The sequence below is a fragment of the Xiphophorus hellerii genome, chromosome 13 (genome assembly GCF_003331165.1).
Source record: "Xiphophorus hellerii strain 12219 chromosome 13, Xiphophorus_hellerii-4.1, whole genome shotgun sequence".
Taxonomy (NCBI): Eukaryota; Metazoa; Chordata; class Actinopteri; order Cyprinodontiformes; family Poeciliidae; genus Xiphophorus; species Xiphophorus hellerii.
Window position 1 is genome coordinate 10,396,259 of NC_045684.1, and position 15,553 is coordinate 10,411,811.

A 15,553-nucleotide genomic window follows, 5' to 3' on the forward strand; every position below is an offset into this window, starting at 1 on the left:
ATTTCTAGCACTTAAACTTTATAGTACCCTGAAGCTACAGTCCACACAATGGAACATGACACCTTTACTTTTCAAAGGTTACTAAAATGTTTTTTTTTTCTGAAACTGGACAAACACAAACCCAAATCATAAACCAGAAAACTGACTAAATCTTCCAATTACTATTAAAGATTCAAAATTATTTCCTTAACTATGAACCCTGTTAAGCATCACTACGGCCAAAACAAGAAATGAGCACCAAAGATTGATCCTAATCAAACTAAAGGTTATTTTTAAGATTGAACATTTAAGTTTATTTTATTGATTTATTGCATTAACTTTAACCATGGAGGTTCGGGGTCAAATCCCATAAGAACAGCTGTACCACTAATTTTGTTGTACAGTTTACTGTACAATGACAATAAATCAAATCAAATCTAATCTAATCTAAATACGTATATTAGAAGACAAATCTGGTCTCTTTTTGTAATGACGTAATGTTTACTCCTGGGACAAAACCTGATGTGAACAATAGTTTTCCTGAGTGAAGGTGGACGCTTTTAATCCTTTGTTTAGCTTTTATTTATCTCCAAGCAGCTGGAACAAAGGTCTCGTTATTGCACTGATAATGACTCCTCCTTTTTAGCCATGTCTGGTTATTTACTCAGATAAAATGGTTTCAAATGGTTTTTATGAAACTGGAGTTCACAGAGCTTCCAACACAATAATACAAATGTGCCTGAAGGGTTTTATTTGGGTTGCAGTGGTTTTTATTGTGAAGCAAACTTCTGTTTCATAATGTCTGAACAAAAGTTAATTACCCACAGAGTCGCCCCACCTTTGACATAAAATCTCTTTCATGCAGCCCTTAAAGCTCATGTGAAGCAATCTAAAACTGCTTTTCTTTACCCTAAAAGATTATTTTTGGATTTTCTTGTTTTTACTTTTTCAGAAAATCAATTTTTGTCACAATGAAGAATCTGTTGCTCTGCGTTGTGCTCATGGTGATGGTTGTTACAGGTAAGACACTTTTAAATGAGTATTACTATTAAAAATATATCTAAACTGAACTGTTTGTATTTTACAAAAACCACTAAATGAGGAACCATAAATTACAAAACATGTATAACTTACACTTTGCTATAAATAATTTTGTTTAATATTTTTATTATACACATTAATTATATTATGGAGGACCAAATCTGCCAAATCTGAGCGCAAAGAACACAATAAATTAGTTATTCTGGCAAATAACATTTTAAAAAAAACTCTGTTTAAACAATTATTATAATAATTTTGAAATATGGCACAAACTGACATGTTCAATGTATAATTTATCTATGTGTGAATTTTATCAATATTTAAATTAAACCTTTACTTATATATCATAATAATTTAAACATATTGTTTACTAAAAGGTGCCCAAACGGGTTTTTTAATTACTTTTTTGGTTTTTATTAAAATACTAACACCGGTGTTTGTCTACTCATCTATTCTTAGGGTCATTCTTAATTTTGGCCCTCCTTGTCCACCATACAAACACTTAGAAATATAAGACATAATGCAAATGCTTCAGTTTTACCATTTGACCAAAAAACAAAACAAAAAAAACACCCTTATATCTTAATTATGCTGATTAAATCTAATATTAGACATTATTCAGTGAACTATGACATAGACTTTAAATATTTAAAGTTTCATTTACATTTTAAAATTTAAATAAAGGTTTACTGATGGGGAAATGTGGGAATAATGACCCTCAACAAAAATAATTGTATTTGCACTTTTATGATTTACGCTCAGCAAAAATATAATACTTTTCTGTTTTACACAGTTTTTTTTGCTATTATAATCTTCTGAGCTCATACACATAAAAAAAATGTATGGTGTAAAAAAATTTTTTGATCAAAAATGGCAAGTAACTTTAATTTTACCACAAGTTCACCTCATTATGCATTTCTAAATAAAAAGTATACCTAAAATTGTAAATAGTCCATATATTTTATTACTTTTATTTAAAATAAACCAAGTCTTTCTCTTTCCAGCATGATTATTCATTTGTAACGAAGGTTTTATATTTCCATCATAAAACCTGCAGCTTTTTCAACTGAAGCCTCTTTTTGAAGAAAAACGTCACCAAACAGAGTCTTTAGAGATGACAATATTAGATTTTTTTCAGCGTGTATGAGGCTTAGTTCTCTCTAAATCTGCTTTCCTCTGTCGTTTACAGCCGATTCTCTGAGCTGTAACTCCTGCAAAGTGGGCTTCAGAGGGAAATGCCTTCTTTACTCCAAAGAAACCTGCGTCTCAGATAAGGCCAAGTGCTACACTGGAGACGTGGGTGAGTTTCAGCTGCATTCATCTGGTTGTTGAAAGAGGAATCTCTGGTGTCGGTGTAACTGTTCTAAAGTTCATCTCAGGTCCAGTAGGTTCACTACTTCACAACAGACGCACTCAGGTTCACTTCACTTATTCTAACAAAACAGGAATTCAAGATGGTGGTTAACAAAAGTCCAGCAGTTTCTGCCCAACAGAAAAAAGGGGGAGGAGCTGTCAGTTACTGGTTTCTATGGTAACCACCAACTGCCAAAAGCAGCTAACAGTAGCTAATACACCAATATTTGTGTGGAGAAACAACTTCTTAATTCAACTAAATGAATTCAAAGAAGAATTTATAGTATTGTTAAAATAAAATCCTTTTACATATTTTTTATTAATGGTATCAAAAAGATTTAAAATTCCACTGTTTTAGCATATGTTTAAAGACACTTCAACCTGTTTTAAAATCTTGGAAAAGTGACCTTGTGTACGGAAAAATCGTATTTTTTAATGATGAAGCAAAAGCTAAAGCTAAAAAATAGATTCTAGCATTCAGGATTTAATCTAAACCTCTCCATTGTATCGCTTACTGTATTTTTAGAGTTGCTGTCCTTTTCCACAGCATGATACCATCATGGTGTCTTCAGAGAGTCCTAATTTGTTTTTATTTTACTTCCAAAAGGACAGACTTTCTCATAATCTTTAAAAGTGGAGTTCATCTATATCACAGTTGTCAAACTCAAGGTCCGAGGGCCAAATCTGGCCCGCTGTAGCTTTTTATGTGGCCCTCTAGATTCCAAATTACATCAATAAGTCCCACCAGTTTTCCATAAATCTGCTAAATTTATACAAAAATTAACAAATCTTCCCCTTTTATTCTGATTTTACCGCATATTTTCTCAAAATTAGTGAAAACACTGACTTTAATTGACTGCTGCCTCAGCCTTGCTTAGTTTTATAGTCCCTAATTGATACGGCGAGTAATAAAAAGTCACATTTAACATAAAAAATTTGCGTAAATATCATAAAAGTTCCTTACAAACATTTGAAATTTGGCACCACAAAATCCTGGAGGAACAGCTACTTATTGATATTTTAATAGTTTTATCAACACATTCTAGCACAACCGGCCCTTTAAGAACATTCAGATTTTTGATATGGTCCAAAATGAAAATGAGTTATACCCCTGATCTACATAATACAATGTATTGATGTATCCTTCAGACAGTTAGGGACTGAAAACTTAATTCCAAACCTGTGAAACCAGATTTAATTTATTTAGTTTTATACAGTGTAAAATATTGATGTGTGTTTTCAATTTGATCCTCAACTGCCTTGTAATAAATGTTAATAAATGGAATTACTGTTCCACCATAGGTTAAGAAAGTATAAAAAAAAATAAAATAGATAAACTGTACTTTTATTTTAGAAATAGTTTAGTTTGGACCAAAACAAGAGCTCCTGTCATTTAGCTGCATTAATGTGGCTATGTCATCAAAACCAGAAGGAATATCTTCATTCTGTGGAAAACGTATCGCTAAATCAAAACAAAACAAGGCGAGGCACAAAATCACACCCAATTTATCCTGTTCGATCTCCAGCTGGTGGGAAGCCAGCAGTTCATGACGCGACAGAACGGTAGTACATAAGATAAACCATCAGTTACAAATACGTTTTGACCTATGGGCCCATTTTTCTGATCAACGTAAACATAAGGTGTGGCGACGTTTGAAAGCGAGTTTCTTTGTTTGGGGGAGAAGATAAAGTTCTTGATGACAATCAAACCAACCTGGAACGATGAGTTTCTTAGTTATCAGTCAAAAGTGGAATGAAGGAAACCAGACTGCTAACAAAGACCAGGACATCTGGAATAATGTTACTTAAACATTTCAGAGGGAATATACACATTTGACATAAAAATAGAGGAAATGTTTGGCTGGAAGGCAGCATTCTACGAACAAAACCTGAGAATAAAGATGAAACACGGAGGGGGAAGTGTCATCCTGGGGATGCTTTGCCTAATCAGGTAATCGTTATAAAGTCCATCATGACATTTCCAAAAGATGGAAAATGTGAGCCCATTTTTTAAATGAAATTTAGTTTGAAGCAGAACTCAACTCTCCAACATGACAAAGTCCCAAAACATACCAACACCAGGCTTAGTCAAAGCCCAGAAGTTTATCCTTTTCAGATATCTTGAGCAGAAGTTGAAGGGGAAGAAAGCACTTTATCTTCTGTTCTTCGGTTTCTCTAGATTAGGACGTGACATCTGCTTTTTGATATCTTTTAGCGCACTTCATGTGGTCCTATTTAAGTGATTTGTTGACTTTAAATGTCAAAGTTTTATTTAACAAGCCAGTTCACATAAGGTCTGTTTTGTTTTGGATAGATTTTTTTTGCTTTAATAAATTGCATTTTAAAATTGCTTTTTGTGTTTACTGAAGTTATCTGAGTGTGGCATAAAAACAAAAAAATAAATAAATTCACTTTTTACACGACTGTTTTAACTGTTAAAAATGTCTTATTTTTGTTTTCAGTCTTTAACATCACTGATATGGTGAGCTTCCACAGTCGAGGATGCTTTTATACGAACCCCTGCAACGTTTCGGAGACAGGAAGTCTCCTGACAGCCGGGTACACGTTGACAAGAGTCTGCTGCGACGGCGACAACTGCAATGGAGCCACGTCTGTCCAGCTCACTGTCACTGCAGCTCTGGGTGCCGCCGCCACAGCTGTTTGGAGTCAGCTAAACGTCTAGAAACAACCACCAACAAATAGTCTTTATACTTTACGCAAAGTTCTTGTGCATGTAGGGAATTTAGATAACCATTTATTTGCTCTTTATTAAGTATTTATGTAATAAACATATTGTGAAATTTTCACTTAAAATAGGATTTTTCTACTTTGCATGCATTTAATGAGTAAAATAAAATTTGACTTGAATGGGAATTTCACTTTCGCTAAAGATGGCAATCTGAGTTGGGAGGAAAGTTGTGCAGGAATTCCTTCCCTTGTTGACATAAAAGCCCACAGACCTGGTTCATCTTCATCACTCCTTCTCTCCGCTTCTTCTCCTCACTTTTGCTCTGAGGCATCTGAGAATCTAGACGAGTTTAAGTCATTTACGCCTTTCTGTTGATTTGCAAACATGAAGAACTTCTGGACAACTCTGATCGCATTCAGCGCCCTGATTGCAACAGGTAACTTTTTTTGTATTATACTACAGAACAAAAGCATGTTAGTGGATATTTTTTTCCACTATTTTATTCTACTGTTTTAAGTGACAAAAACAGTAGAATAGTAATAAGAGGTTACTACTATCAAATTAAAGAATGGTTTTATTTCAAATCAATTGATTTTTTACTTAAAACAATTATCAGACTCTCACTTAGTTTTTTTCTGTTAATTTCTAAACAATAATATTTTTGATTTATTTTAAATATCCTCTCCAATATCATTTATGTACATGATACATAAAAAGGGACCAGGTACAAAACCTTGTGGTACCCCTTTGTAGATAAAGTTATAGCTTTAAGATAGTTTGTTGTTAGACATTTAAGTTGAATGGGGTGATCTACAGTGTCAAAAGCTTTAGCGAAATCTAAAAAAGTTAAAGTTTTTTGGAATATAAAGGAGTGAGAGGGCGCTACATACTTTACGCAGCACTGTTTATTAATCAGGTAGCCTAACAATTAATTATGAGGGTATTGAGAGTGAATTATATTGTCATTAAAGCAAGAAATCCAGTTAGCATAACTCCAAACGTCTACAGTACAGTACAGTAGCAACTGTGGCAAAAATAAAAAATTAAATAAAATAAATAATAAAGCATACAATACTCACTCAACTGCTGATTATTTCTTCATAGACAAAATCCATCCTCCTCTCTTTATGCGGGAACTTCAATGACCGTCATAGAGTTGATTTATTCATTTTAGTTACGTCAACAAGTCCTTTTCTATGGCCTGTTCTTTGTTGTATCCTTGGCAAATCCCAGCCATTTAATCTGCAATGCGCCTCTATAGGTGGTACCGCTCACAACAGAGACCGGCTTCAGTCCTTTAGAAAAAGTCCATCTTGAAAAAGATTTTTAATTCTTCTTGATAACAAATCAGTTTCTCCATCTTCGTCAGCCATTGTGTGTATAAAATAAAAATAAATTTACGCTATAATTAGCAGCGCAGGTTGCAGGCTATGTGCTTTGCTAGCAAAACTTTGAGTTTAGAGAGTCGCTCTGATCCTCCAATCAGATCACTGCAGGCCTTCGAGCAAGCGTTGGAAGGCAAAACTGAAAGCTGATTGGTTAAAAGAACAATTCTGAGGGCTCTGGGCAGATTAGGCTGCTCTTGGCAACAGATAGATACTGAAATCTAATTGGACGGAACATCGAAAATCCACACCAGAATGTACGGGAAGCAACACAGTCAAAAGACACGTTATAAAAAAAAAGAGAATAGACTATTGAACGTAAATCAACAAAATTTAACTGAATAAATATTATAAATTAGGTAGTAGATATATGTCAGTGACTCTGATCATGTTTCATGATCATGTTCTGAACAAATTATTGTTCTGTTGATGGTAGCTTTTTCTTGGTAGTCACTGAAACTGTCTGCAATTGAAAACACAATGTAAACAATGAGATGCACACAGCAAATATATGTATCTTATATTTCTTTTCTCTAAACAGCACAACTCCTGACATGCCAGAAGTGTTCAGTGTCTTTACTGGGCGGTTGTGCGATTGGGAAAGAGGAGGTCACATGTGCAACTGGAGAGAGTTGCACCTTCTCAGAAGCAAGTAAGGATAAATCTCTGAAAGAGACGCCATACTATTACAGATTATTTATAATAAAGATGTTGTGTACAGCCTTCTTCAATCTTCCAAAAGTTTTATATATATATTTGAATAATTGAAGTCATACTACTAAAGTATAATTTTCTAATAATTTTAATTAGCCAAATTGATAAATGGATAATTATTTATTATTTAGTAGAGTATAAGCGGTATTCGTTGCCTTGGCAACAGAGACATCCCACACTTATTTAACATCCTGATTATTGTTTTCTGGTACCCTGTGGCTTTAACTTGAAAGATTATATGTAATAAAGAAGTTGTGTGGGGCTTTCTCCAATCATATATATATACACATATGCATTTTTTTTTTTAAATGTCAATTAAAATAAATGATTCTAGTCATGCTATTATTAAAGCAAACTTTTCTAATTTTAATTAGTCAAACTAATTATGAATACATACTTACAATAAATGCATAATTATTCAGTTAATAAAATAAATAAATATTTACGTTAATAAAATAAATATTTACTTACTTTGTAATTTAGGGTAATAGCAGTATTGGTTGCCTTGGCAACGGAGAGACCCAACACTTGTTTCTTAACATTCTGATTTCTGTTTTCTGGCACTCTTAGGCTTCACAGCGAAAGGGTCGCCCACTCTGTACAGCCGGGGCTGCGTGGCCAACACCTCCTGTGGGACCACAATCACCAACACCATCATCGGTATTGAGTACAGCAGCAAATACGCCTGCTGCACCACAGACCTGTGCAACGGAGCCTCGGCTGTTCAGTTGTCTCTGACTGCTGGCCTCTGTGCCGCCATCTTGTCCTCACTGTGGGGATTCATATAGATCAACATGAAACCTACAGATTTACACATGATAATCCTCTGATTTTTCTTATTTCTTATGCATTAATTGAAGTTTTAACTTATCAGCCTTATGCTCCAGTTGGAACAGATGTAAAAACAGAAATGCATAAAATCATTGTTCTTTTGGTACTAATGGGTTTCCTTATGAGGGTTAAAAAAGTATCATATCCCAGCAAACATGGATAATTTGTGTTGAGAATTATAATAACTGATTTTATTTTTCAGAATATTTGGTTTTTTTACCTGCTGGAAAAATATTCATTTTAGATTAACTAAGGTTCAGATATTTGTTTTTCTTGTTGTTTTTCTCTGTGATGAACGTTTGACCTGTTCAGATTTGCCTCTTTCCATCTGACTGATAAGGCAAAAAATTGTTTAAATCAATACAGAAATATGGATTTAATAAAACAAAATAATAGTTATTACTTTCCAGGTTCCTTTTTTATCTTACAAACAACCTTTAATGGAGCACATATTTCAATTTAATGAATATGATTATTACAAGAAGCATTGGGTTAATTTTTTTGTGTTTTCTTTTTTTTTTAACCCAATAGTTTTTTTTTTATACTTGTTTTTAATTAGTGAATTCCCTCTAGTCTACTTTTGTTTATTGTATTTGATAACTTATAAAAAAACATAACTAAAATAAACATGTTTTTATGGATGAAATGTATTTTTACACATTAGAAATCAATGAGAAGATGCCTCTTATGTCTCTTAAAGTCAATATTTTCAAAACTATGTTTCCAGAAGTCCTGCATTATTTTTCATTTAGCTTCAGTCTGGGCTTCATGTTTTTATTAAAGAGCTGCCTTTTGGTCCCATGAAGACATTTTAGGTTTTTGGAGACTTCTTTTAGCATCTTGCGGGCTGCTTTCAGGGTAAACTTGGTTAGACTTTCATTTTTTAAACAACCAGACAAAAGTATTTGCCTTCTTTGTGAAACTAAATGAACATTTATGGATTTTTGTATATTTTTTTATCTTCTACCATCTTAACACAAATGTATTCTGACTGAACAAATATTTGCTGATCAAACAAAGGGATTTGTGTGACCTGGGGTTTTCTTGAAGCAGGGTATTTTGGAGGAGGAGGATTTTTAATTTTTTTTCACAAAACTTCCTCCTCAAAGTTGCGAAAGAAACAAAACCTGATGATCCTCCTTCTTATCAGCCATCTTTTTCTTGTGTTTCAACCTCATTTTCTCCTTGGTTCACGTAAACTAAGGCAACTAAAAATCTGAGTCTGTGATATATTTATTTTACAAAGGTTTCCCTTTACAAGCCTGTGAAAAATGAATACAATCTGGAAAGCGGTAATTGGTCTCAGCGCCCTAATTGTGGCAGGTGAGTTTACAAATATCTCTCATTTATTTTAATACCTGCTTTTAATTAGTCAAATTTCCCTCTGATCTGAGTGATTATAGCCAAACTGAACTGAAACAAACATGATTTTACCGCAAGAAAATTAATTTTTATTCGCAATAGATCAGTAAAATGATGCTTACTTATATTCCCTCTGCTTTTATGTGTACTAAAGTATATATTTTCAAAAGTATTCCAGAGTAAGAATAAAGAAAAAGAATCTTATATTAAGACATTTCAAGTTTATATGCCCAGAAAGCAGAAATTATTTGGTAAAAAGTCACTAAAAGCCTTCCCTGGTTCATTTCTCGTAACTAGTTACATTTACTTGAGTAGCTTTTTTGAAAAAATTTGCTGTTAGGAGAATTTTTACTATGATGTACAGTACTTTTTAATTTTATTTGAGTAATTTTACTTTGAAGTATCTCTACTCTTACTTGAGTAAAATGTCTAGATTTTCTACCCACTGAATGAAAAACAAACATGTTTTAATCAAAGATTCACCATAAACAGGCACAAACCTGCAGTTTTTAAAGTTTTATATTGAAAGAAACTGATTTGGAAAAATGTTATTTTGCTTGACTTTTTTTTTTTTTTTGTCCTTAAAATACCAAAATTTCCACTTAACTGTATATCTTGGTCCATCTGATGATGTAATTTTTAAATATGAAATGGTTGATAATTTGATCAGTTACAGAACTTGAGTATATTTATTTGAGCAATTCTTTTGGCAGACATTTTTTACTTTTACTTGAGTAAAAATATGTTGAAGTAACGCTACTCTTACTTGAGTACTCTACCCACCTCTGCTTGTTTCCCTCGATTCAGCAAAATATTACCAAATAAGTGGACAGAAATATTTCAATTTCATGCAACCTTATCAACAAAAAGTAAATTTACGATTACTTAAAATAATGTGGTACTTTGTGAGTGACTGTTTGTTTTCTTCCACTGAACAGCGAACTGCCTGACCTGCCGTCGGTGCTCTGTTGGCATATTTGGAAGCTGCTTGTTTGGGAGTGACACCACATGCGCTAACTCGACAGAGAGCTGCTACACGGGAGAAGCACGTGAGGAAAACTTTAAAAAAGCAGCGTGACCATCTACTGATAATGAGATTACTACGTTACCAACATCTGAAGGAACTATGTAGTGGAGCCAGTTATTCTGAGCAGATGTGGGTCAAGATAATTGAGTCCCTCAAACATATGACAGTTAGTTAAAAGTTAGTTCTTATTAAAAGAAACAACAAAAGAAAGTTTTCATGACTCTCATTGCAGTTGTGGGAACCAGTGCACCAATTATTACTCGTATGAACCACCAAAGTTGGGGTTTTCTCAGCTACAAAGCAAAACCAAATAATCTTACCAGGTATTTTGGGTTTAGTTTCTACTGCAAGTATCTTAGTAAACTTGAAATAACTTATAAGTACATTTTGAGCAACATATAGAGGCTTGTTTTAAGTCAATAATTCCTTAATATTGATGAAAGGTACTAGCTCCATTGGCAGATTATTTTACTTTTAAAATGGGGGAAAATGTCTAGTTATAAACGTAATAATCTGTCAATCGAACTAGTACTTTTTAAAATCAATATTGAGGAATTAATGACTTAAAACAAGCTCCTTTATCTGGTTGAAAATGTACTTGTAAGTTAGTTTTCATTTATTTCAAGTTTACTAGAAACTAGACCAAAAATACTTGGTAAAAGTTTGTGTTTTTTGCAGTGTGATGACTTTAGAGAGGCAAATGTTGCTCCACATTAACCTGAAAAGGATTATACGGAGATACATGGGGATTTTTTTTTCTTTTGCGTTCCCTCACAAAACTTTTGCGTTACCTCGCAAAACTGTACTGGTCAGTTATGCGGCATAATTGAACACTGTAAGCCTTTCTTACGGTGGGCGCCGTACTTTCTGCTTTAATGGTTATGTGAGGTATTTCCATGAATGTTAGTATCTTTTTGTGAAATATCTGAAGTTTTATATCTTTCTTTAGGATAGAAAGGCGCCACAATACGATACAAACAGAAACTTTCCGTAAGTAGGAAAGAAATAAAAATACATTATAATTTGGACTATTTCTGAGTTATTATCGCGGGTAATAAGTCATCTGACAGTTTTGATTGTGTCTCTGTTGTGTTCTAGTCTGAATGGTTTAAAGAGCTGCTTTCAGTTCCATCTTAGCCTTAACAGACATAAACATGCAGTAAAAAATAAATCGATTTTCAATCAGTTTTTTGCACCAAACAGTTAATAATAATAAACAAGTTTTCACTGAGGCTCTGTAAGAGCCATATGAATGAAATAAGTAATTATTGATATGACAGCAGCAGGAGGCTTTGACACTTAGGTGTGTCGACGTGGGAGTGACGTCACCAGGTGTGAATGGAAGGATACTGGCTTTATGTGTATGAGGAAGCGGTGAGCGGGGCGGTCAGTCCTTGCAAAGTTTGGAGCCTGATCATCAAAATGGAATAAATCGATAATTGTGACAGAACAAAGAAGAGGTTTGGAGTTGATTGATACACGGACAGATGAAATTCCAGAGTTAACCCAGTGCGGCCCTTTACCATCATTAGTTTGTCGTGTTTTTAATAATAAAAACTTGTTAATAGTAAAAACTGTTTGGTGCAAAACACTGATTGAAAATCGATTTATTTTTTACTGTATGTTTATGTCTGTTAAGGCTAAGATGGAGCGGCACTGAAAGCAGCTCTTTAAACCATTCAGACTACGAACACAACAGAGACACAATCAAAACTGTCAGATGATTTATTACCCGCGATAATAACTCAGAAATAGTCCAAATTAGGATGTATTTTTATTTCTTTCCTACTTACGGAAAGTTTCTGTTTATATCTTAGGTTTGTGGCGCCTTTCTATCCTAAAGAAAGATATAAAACTTCAGATATTTCACAAAAAGATACTAACATTCATGGAAAAACCTCACATAACCTTATATTAAAGCATAAAGTACGGCGCCCACCGTAAGAACGGCTTACAGTGTTCAATTAGCTGCATAACTGAGCAGTACAGTTTTGCGAGGGAACGCAAAAGTGTTGCGAGGGAACGCAAAAGTGTTGCGAGGTAACGCAAAAGAAAAAAAATTCCCCATGTCCCCTAGGGGGCTCCGTAGGATTAAGTAATTTCCAAAGTGTTTAAATTCCTGAATTCTGAAGACATTCTGCTTTCACACAATGTCTTTCGTTTCTGTCAAACGCGTCCTGTTTTCACAAAAGTCAATAAATCCTGAAATCACAATTTCTGGATTACAGTTAGAATTCTGACTTTTTCCAAAACTTTAAATGAGTGTTTTCCAGCACTACTTTTTACAACAAATATAATTACATTTGAAATGTTTGTTTGATGAATCAGTTTTAACAGAGCCAGCTCTCAGAAGAAGCCTACCGTTATTTAACACAGCTCGCTGTTTATGCTCGTTTCAGAGTTCAACGCTACGGGGTCGCTGTCGCTGCACACCAGGGGCTGCGTGGACTCGCACCTGTGCGGGTTGACGCTGACTGGATCCCTGCTGGGAGCCGCGTTCACCAGCACCTACAAATGCTGCGTCACAGACCTGTGCAACGGAGCCACTTCCGTCCAACTGTCCGTGGCCCTCTGTGCCGCCATCTTGTCCCCACTCTGGGGATTCTGGGAGTTGTAGTCTAACATGAAATGCCTCTGTGCTCGCTAATTTCCATTTGTTGATCGTCAGTTTTGTCTTATTTTAGATGTAATCCTTTGTTGTTTTAAGTAATAAAGTTGTGCTGTGATTTCACACTGATCTTCTGTGATTATGATGACCCTCTGATATGATAATTCATTACTGTAAAAATCAATAAAAGTTATGAAATGAACCCTTTTGAGATTTTCTTTCTGTAACACATTGAAACGGTGGATTTAAGCTCCCTCTGTGGATATTTAGCAACAGTGTTTTTGAATAAGATCTGATCTGAAACTTTCAACTTTCACATCCTATGACAGAATTTGAAATAAAGCATCCATATTTGCAAGTAATATTTTCAACAGACATGACACTAAACACATATAATAATAATAATTATTATTATAATAATAATAATAATAATAATAATAATAATAATAATGTGTCATTAATTATTACTTAATAATAATTGAAATTATTATTATTATTAGATAGGTAATATTAAATAATTACTATAATTAATTATTATTAACTAATAATTATTATTGTCAATTTACATTATAATAATAACTAAAAAATATTGGAATAGATGCTAAAATATAATAAAATTTAATAATAATACTTAAAAAAATTTATCACAGATTTTCAGATTTAATTAAATTTATTTTGGATTAAATAAATCTCACATATCCATTTATTTATAATTTAGTTATGTATTTATCATATATATATATATATATATATATATATATATATATATATATATATATATATATATATATATATATATATATATATATATATATATATATATTTTTTTTTTTTTTTTTTTTAATTTAATAAATTACATTAATACACTTTTTTGTCATAAAGACTTTTTCTTCTTGTGGATTCAGGCACTTTTGGAACATAATCTCTGAAAAGCTAGTATTAGGAAACTGGAAATGTGCAGAAAAAACTTATAACTTAAGTGATTTGTGTGTCTATATATTTAATGTTATTCAAAGTAAGAAGAATATAAGTCAGTAATTACTATTTAAATCCAAAGATACAATATAGTCAATTAAAAACGTCTAGCAAACAAACAAATACAATTTTTTTCATATTACTCTTGGACTGGACAATTTATATAAAAATTAATTAGGCCTTTAAAGTTAAACATTTTTGAAGAGACACAATTAATCTTTGCGTTCCATCTGGGTGAGGTTTGGTCCGTCTCCATGATCCAGGCTTGTGCTATGTCCTCTTCACGTCTGCCAGCTACAGTCTACTGTTCCCTCCAGATCAGCTGATAAATCTGGCTGCGCCAACATGTCTGCAAGTTATTCTGCAACCAATGACGCCCTCTGGTGCTTCACAAGCACACAAACAGGGCCAGGCTGGTTACTCTGCACCGAATAAACAACTTTAATAGATATGATTCAGTTTGAAAAGCCTAATTTATATAGAGAAAAATATAAAAAAAGGATAAAAATTAATATGGCCCCACCTGTCAATCATTCTATTGGGTTTGTCATCAACTGACCTGCTAATGCGAGGAAAATAATAGGAAATTTTTATCAAAGTGGGAAACATGCAATCCCAACAGCTCTTACTGGAGCATTTAGACAGTGGAAGACAATTTCTGCAAGAAATGCAGCCGACCTCATGTCCAGTTGAATGAAACTATGAATGACGGCAACTACAAAGGTAACTGGTAGTAAACTTCCTGTTTTTTGTCATAATGACACTTATTGATAGTCAAATCAAAGTTCAATAAATGAATGTAGTTATGATTGATTTTTTGCGTGTAACTTCCAACGGTAGCTCTATGGCAGCATGAAAACATGTGCTGCAGTAACTGCGGTATTACATTTAAGCAGCATTTTATGCTGTTTGTTTTTAAGCATTTTCCTGAAGGTAGATTTTAACAAGTCAGTATTATTTAAGTCATTAATCACCTGTTTTCCACGTACAAAATGTGTCAGACAGCGTTCACACTCACATCCAAGAGAATTTGTGTCCCTCATTCTTCCTCTGGCTGTGAAAGACTTCGGCTTTAACACTGATTTCTCTGTTGTTTCCTGATAATAACCTTACGGACCTGATGTAGGACTCGTTGGGAGAATTTTCTTGCCTCTTGACTTTGCCTCATAAGAAAAGCAGAATCAGAGCCTAGAAGCCAATCAATTTAAGAGAAAATCGACATTTTTCTAAAGAACATAGGGTCTTTATTTTGTACCAGTCGTAAATATGGCAAAAGCTAATTTAAGGCTAGGAAGGTGTGTTTGAAGTCATGTAAAGATTTAGGAAAGTTCACAATAAATTCCAACTTGAGCTCCAATTTTCAAGTTTAAAATCATAAAAGTGTCATGCTGTTTAATCAGCCCTGTTTGGACTGATTAAATCAAATTAAAAATGTAAAACTTTTTGAATGGTAACAAAGTATTCAATAAGTACTAATGCAATGTATACGGATGTATACCAGTGCTTCCTGATTCCCAGTAACGTTGCTACTTCTGTTTTCTTGTCATATTTTCTGTATTAGATTTACTAAATTAAATGTTAATTCAAAT

At 33.4% G+C, this 15,553-nt stretch overlaps 2 protein-coding genes and 1 long non-coding RNA gene across 4 annotated transcripts; 2 read left to right on the forward strand and 1 right to left on the reverse strand.

The window, feature by feature from the left end:
• The first annotated feature begins 239 nt into the window (after positions 1-239).
• LOC116731833 (lymphocyte antigen 6 complex locus protein G6d-like) lies at positions 240-8,553 on the forward strand. 2 transcript variants are annotated; one of them, XM_032581691.1, is made up of 5 exons: positions 240-999; positions 2,210-2,320; positions 4,836-5,498; positions 6,989-7,099; positions 7,732-8,553. In XM_032581691.1, exons 3-5 carry the CDS (start codon positions 5,447-5,449, stop codon positions 7,947-7,949), a joined length of 381 nt encoding a protein of 126 aa, XP_032437582.1. In that variant the 5' UTR covers positions 240-999; positions 2,210-2,320; positions 4,836-5,446; the 3' UTR covers positions 7,950-8,553. The 2 variants fall into 2 exon arrangements, with proteins under 2 accessions (XP_032437582.1, XP_032437583.1); XM_032581692.1 differs by lacking the exons at positions 6,989-7,099; positions 7,732-8,553 and having other exon boundaries at positions 257-999; positions 4,836-5,200.
• On the reverse strand, positions 7,364-12,893 carry LOC116731835 (uncharacterized). Its single transcript, XR_004341639.1, has 3 exons — positions 12,743-12,893; positions 7,863-7,931; positions 7,364-7,789 (listed from the first exon to the last, which is right to left on the reverse strand). It is a non-coding gene; the product is annotated as an uncharacterized LOC116731835 (long non-coding RNA).
• On the forward strand, positions 8,640-13,191 carry LOC116731834 (sperm acrosome membrane-associated protein 4-like). Its single transcript, XM_032581693.1, has 3 exons — positions 8,640-9,315; positions 10,293-10,403; positions 12,781-13,191. Exons 1-3 carry the CDS (start codon positions 9,264-9,266, stop codon positions 12,996-12,998), a joined length of 381 nt encoding a protein of 126 aa, XP_032437584.1. The 5' UTR covers positions 8,640-9,263; the 3' UTR covers positions 12,999-13,191.
• The last annotated feature ends 2,362 nt before the right edge of the window (positions 13,192-15,553 follow it).

Bases quoted from the DNA above. Each gene is read 5' to 3' on its own strand.
- LOC116731834 (XM_032581693.1), top strand. From the start codon at position 9,264: ATGAATACAATCTGGAAAGCGGTAATTGGTCTCAGCGCCCTAATTGTG. The intron at 9,316-10,292 runs GTGAGTTTACAA...TCCACTGAACAG, and splicing joins CAGCGCCCTAATTGTGGCAG to CGAACTGCCTGACCTGCCGT. The intron at 10,404-12,780 runs GTGAGGAAAACT...TGCTCGTTTCAG, and splicing joins CTGCTACACGGGAGAAGCAC to AGTTCAACGCTACGGGGTCG.
- LOC116731833 (XM_032581691.1), top strand. From the start codon at position 5,447: ATGAAGAACTTCTGGACAACTCTGATCGCATTCAGCGCCCTGATTGCA. The intron at 5,499-6,988 runs GTAACTTTTTTT...TTCTCTAAACAG, and splicing joins CAGCGCCCTGATTGCAACAG to CACAACTCCTGACATGCCAG. The intron at 7,100-7,731 runs GTAAGGATAAAT...TGGCACTCTTAG, and splicing joins TTGCACCTTCTCAGAAGCAA to GCTTCACAGCGAAAGGGTCG.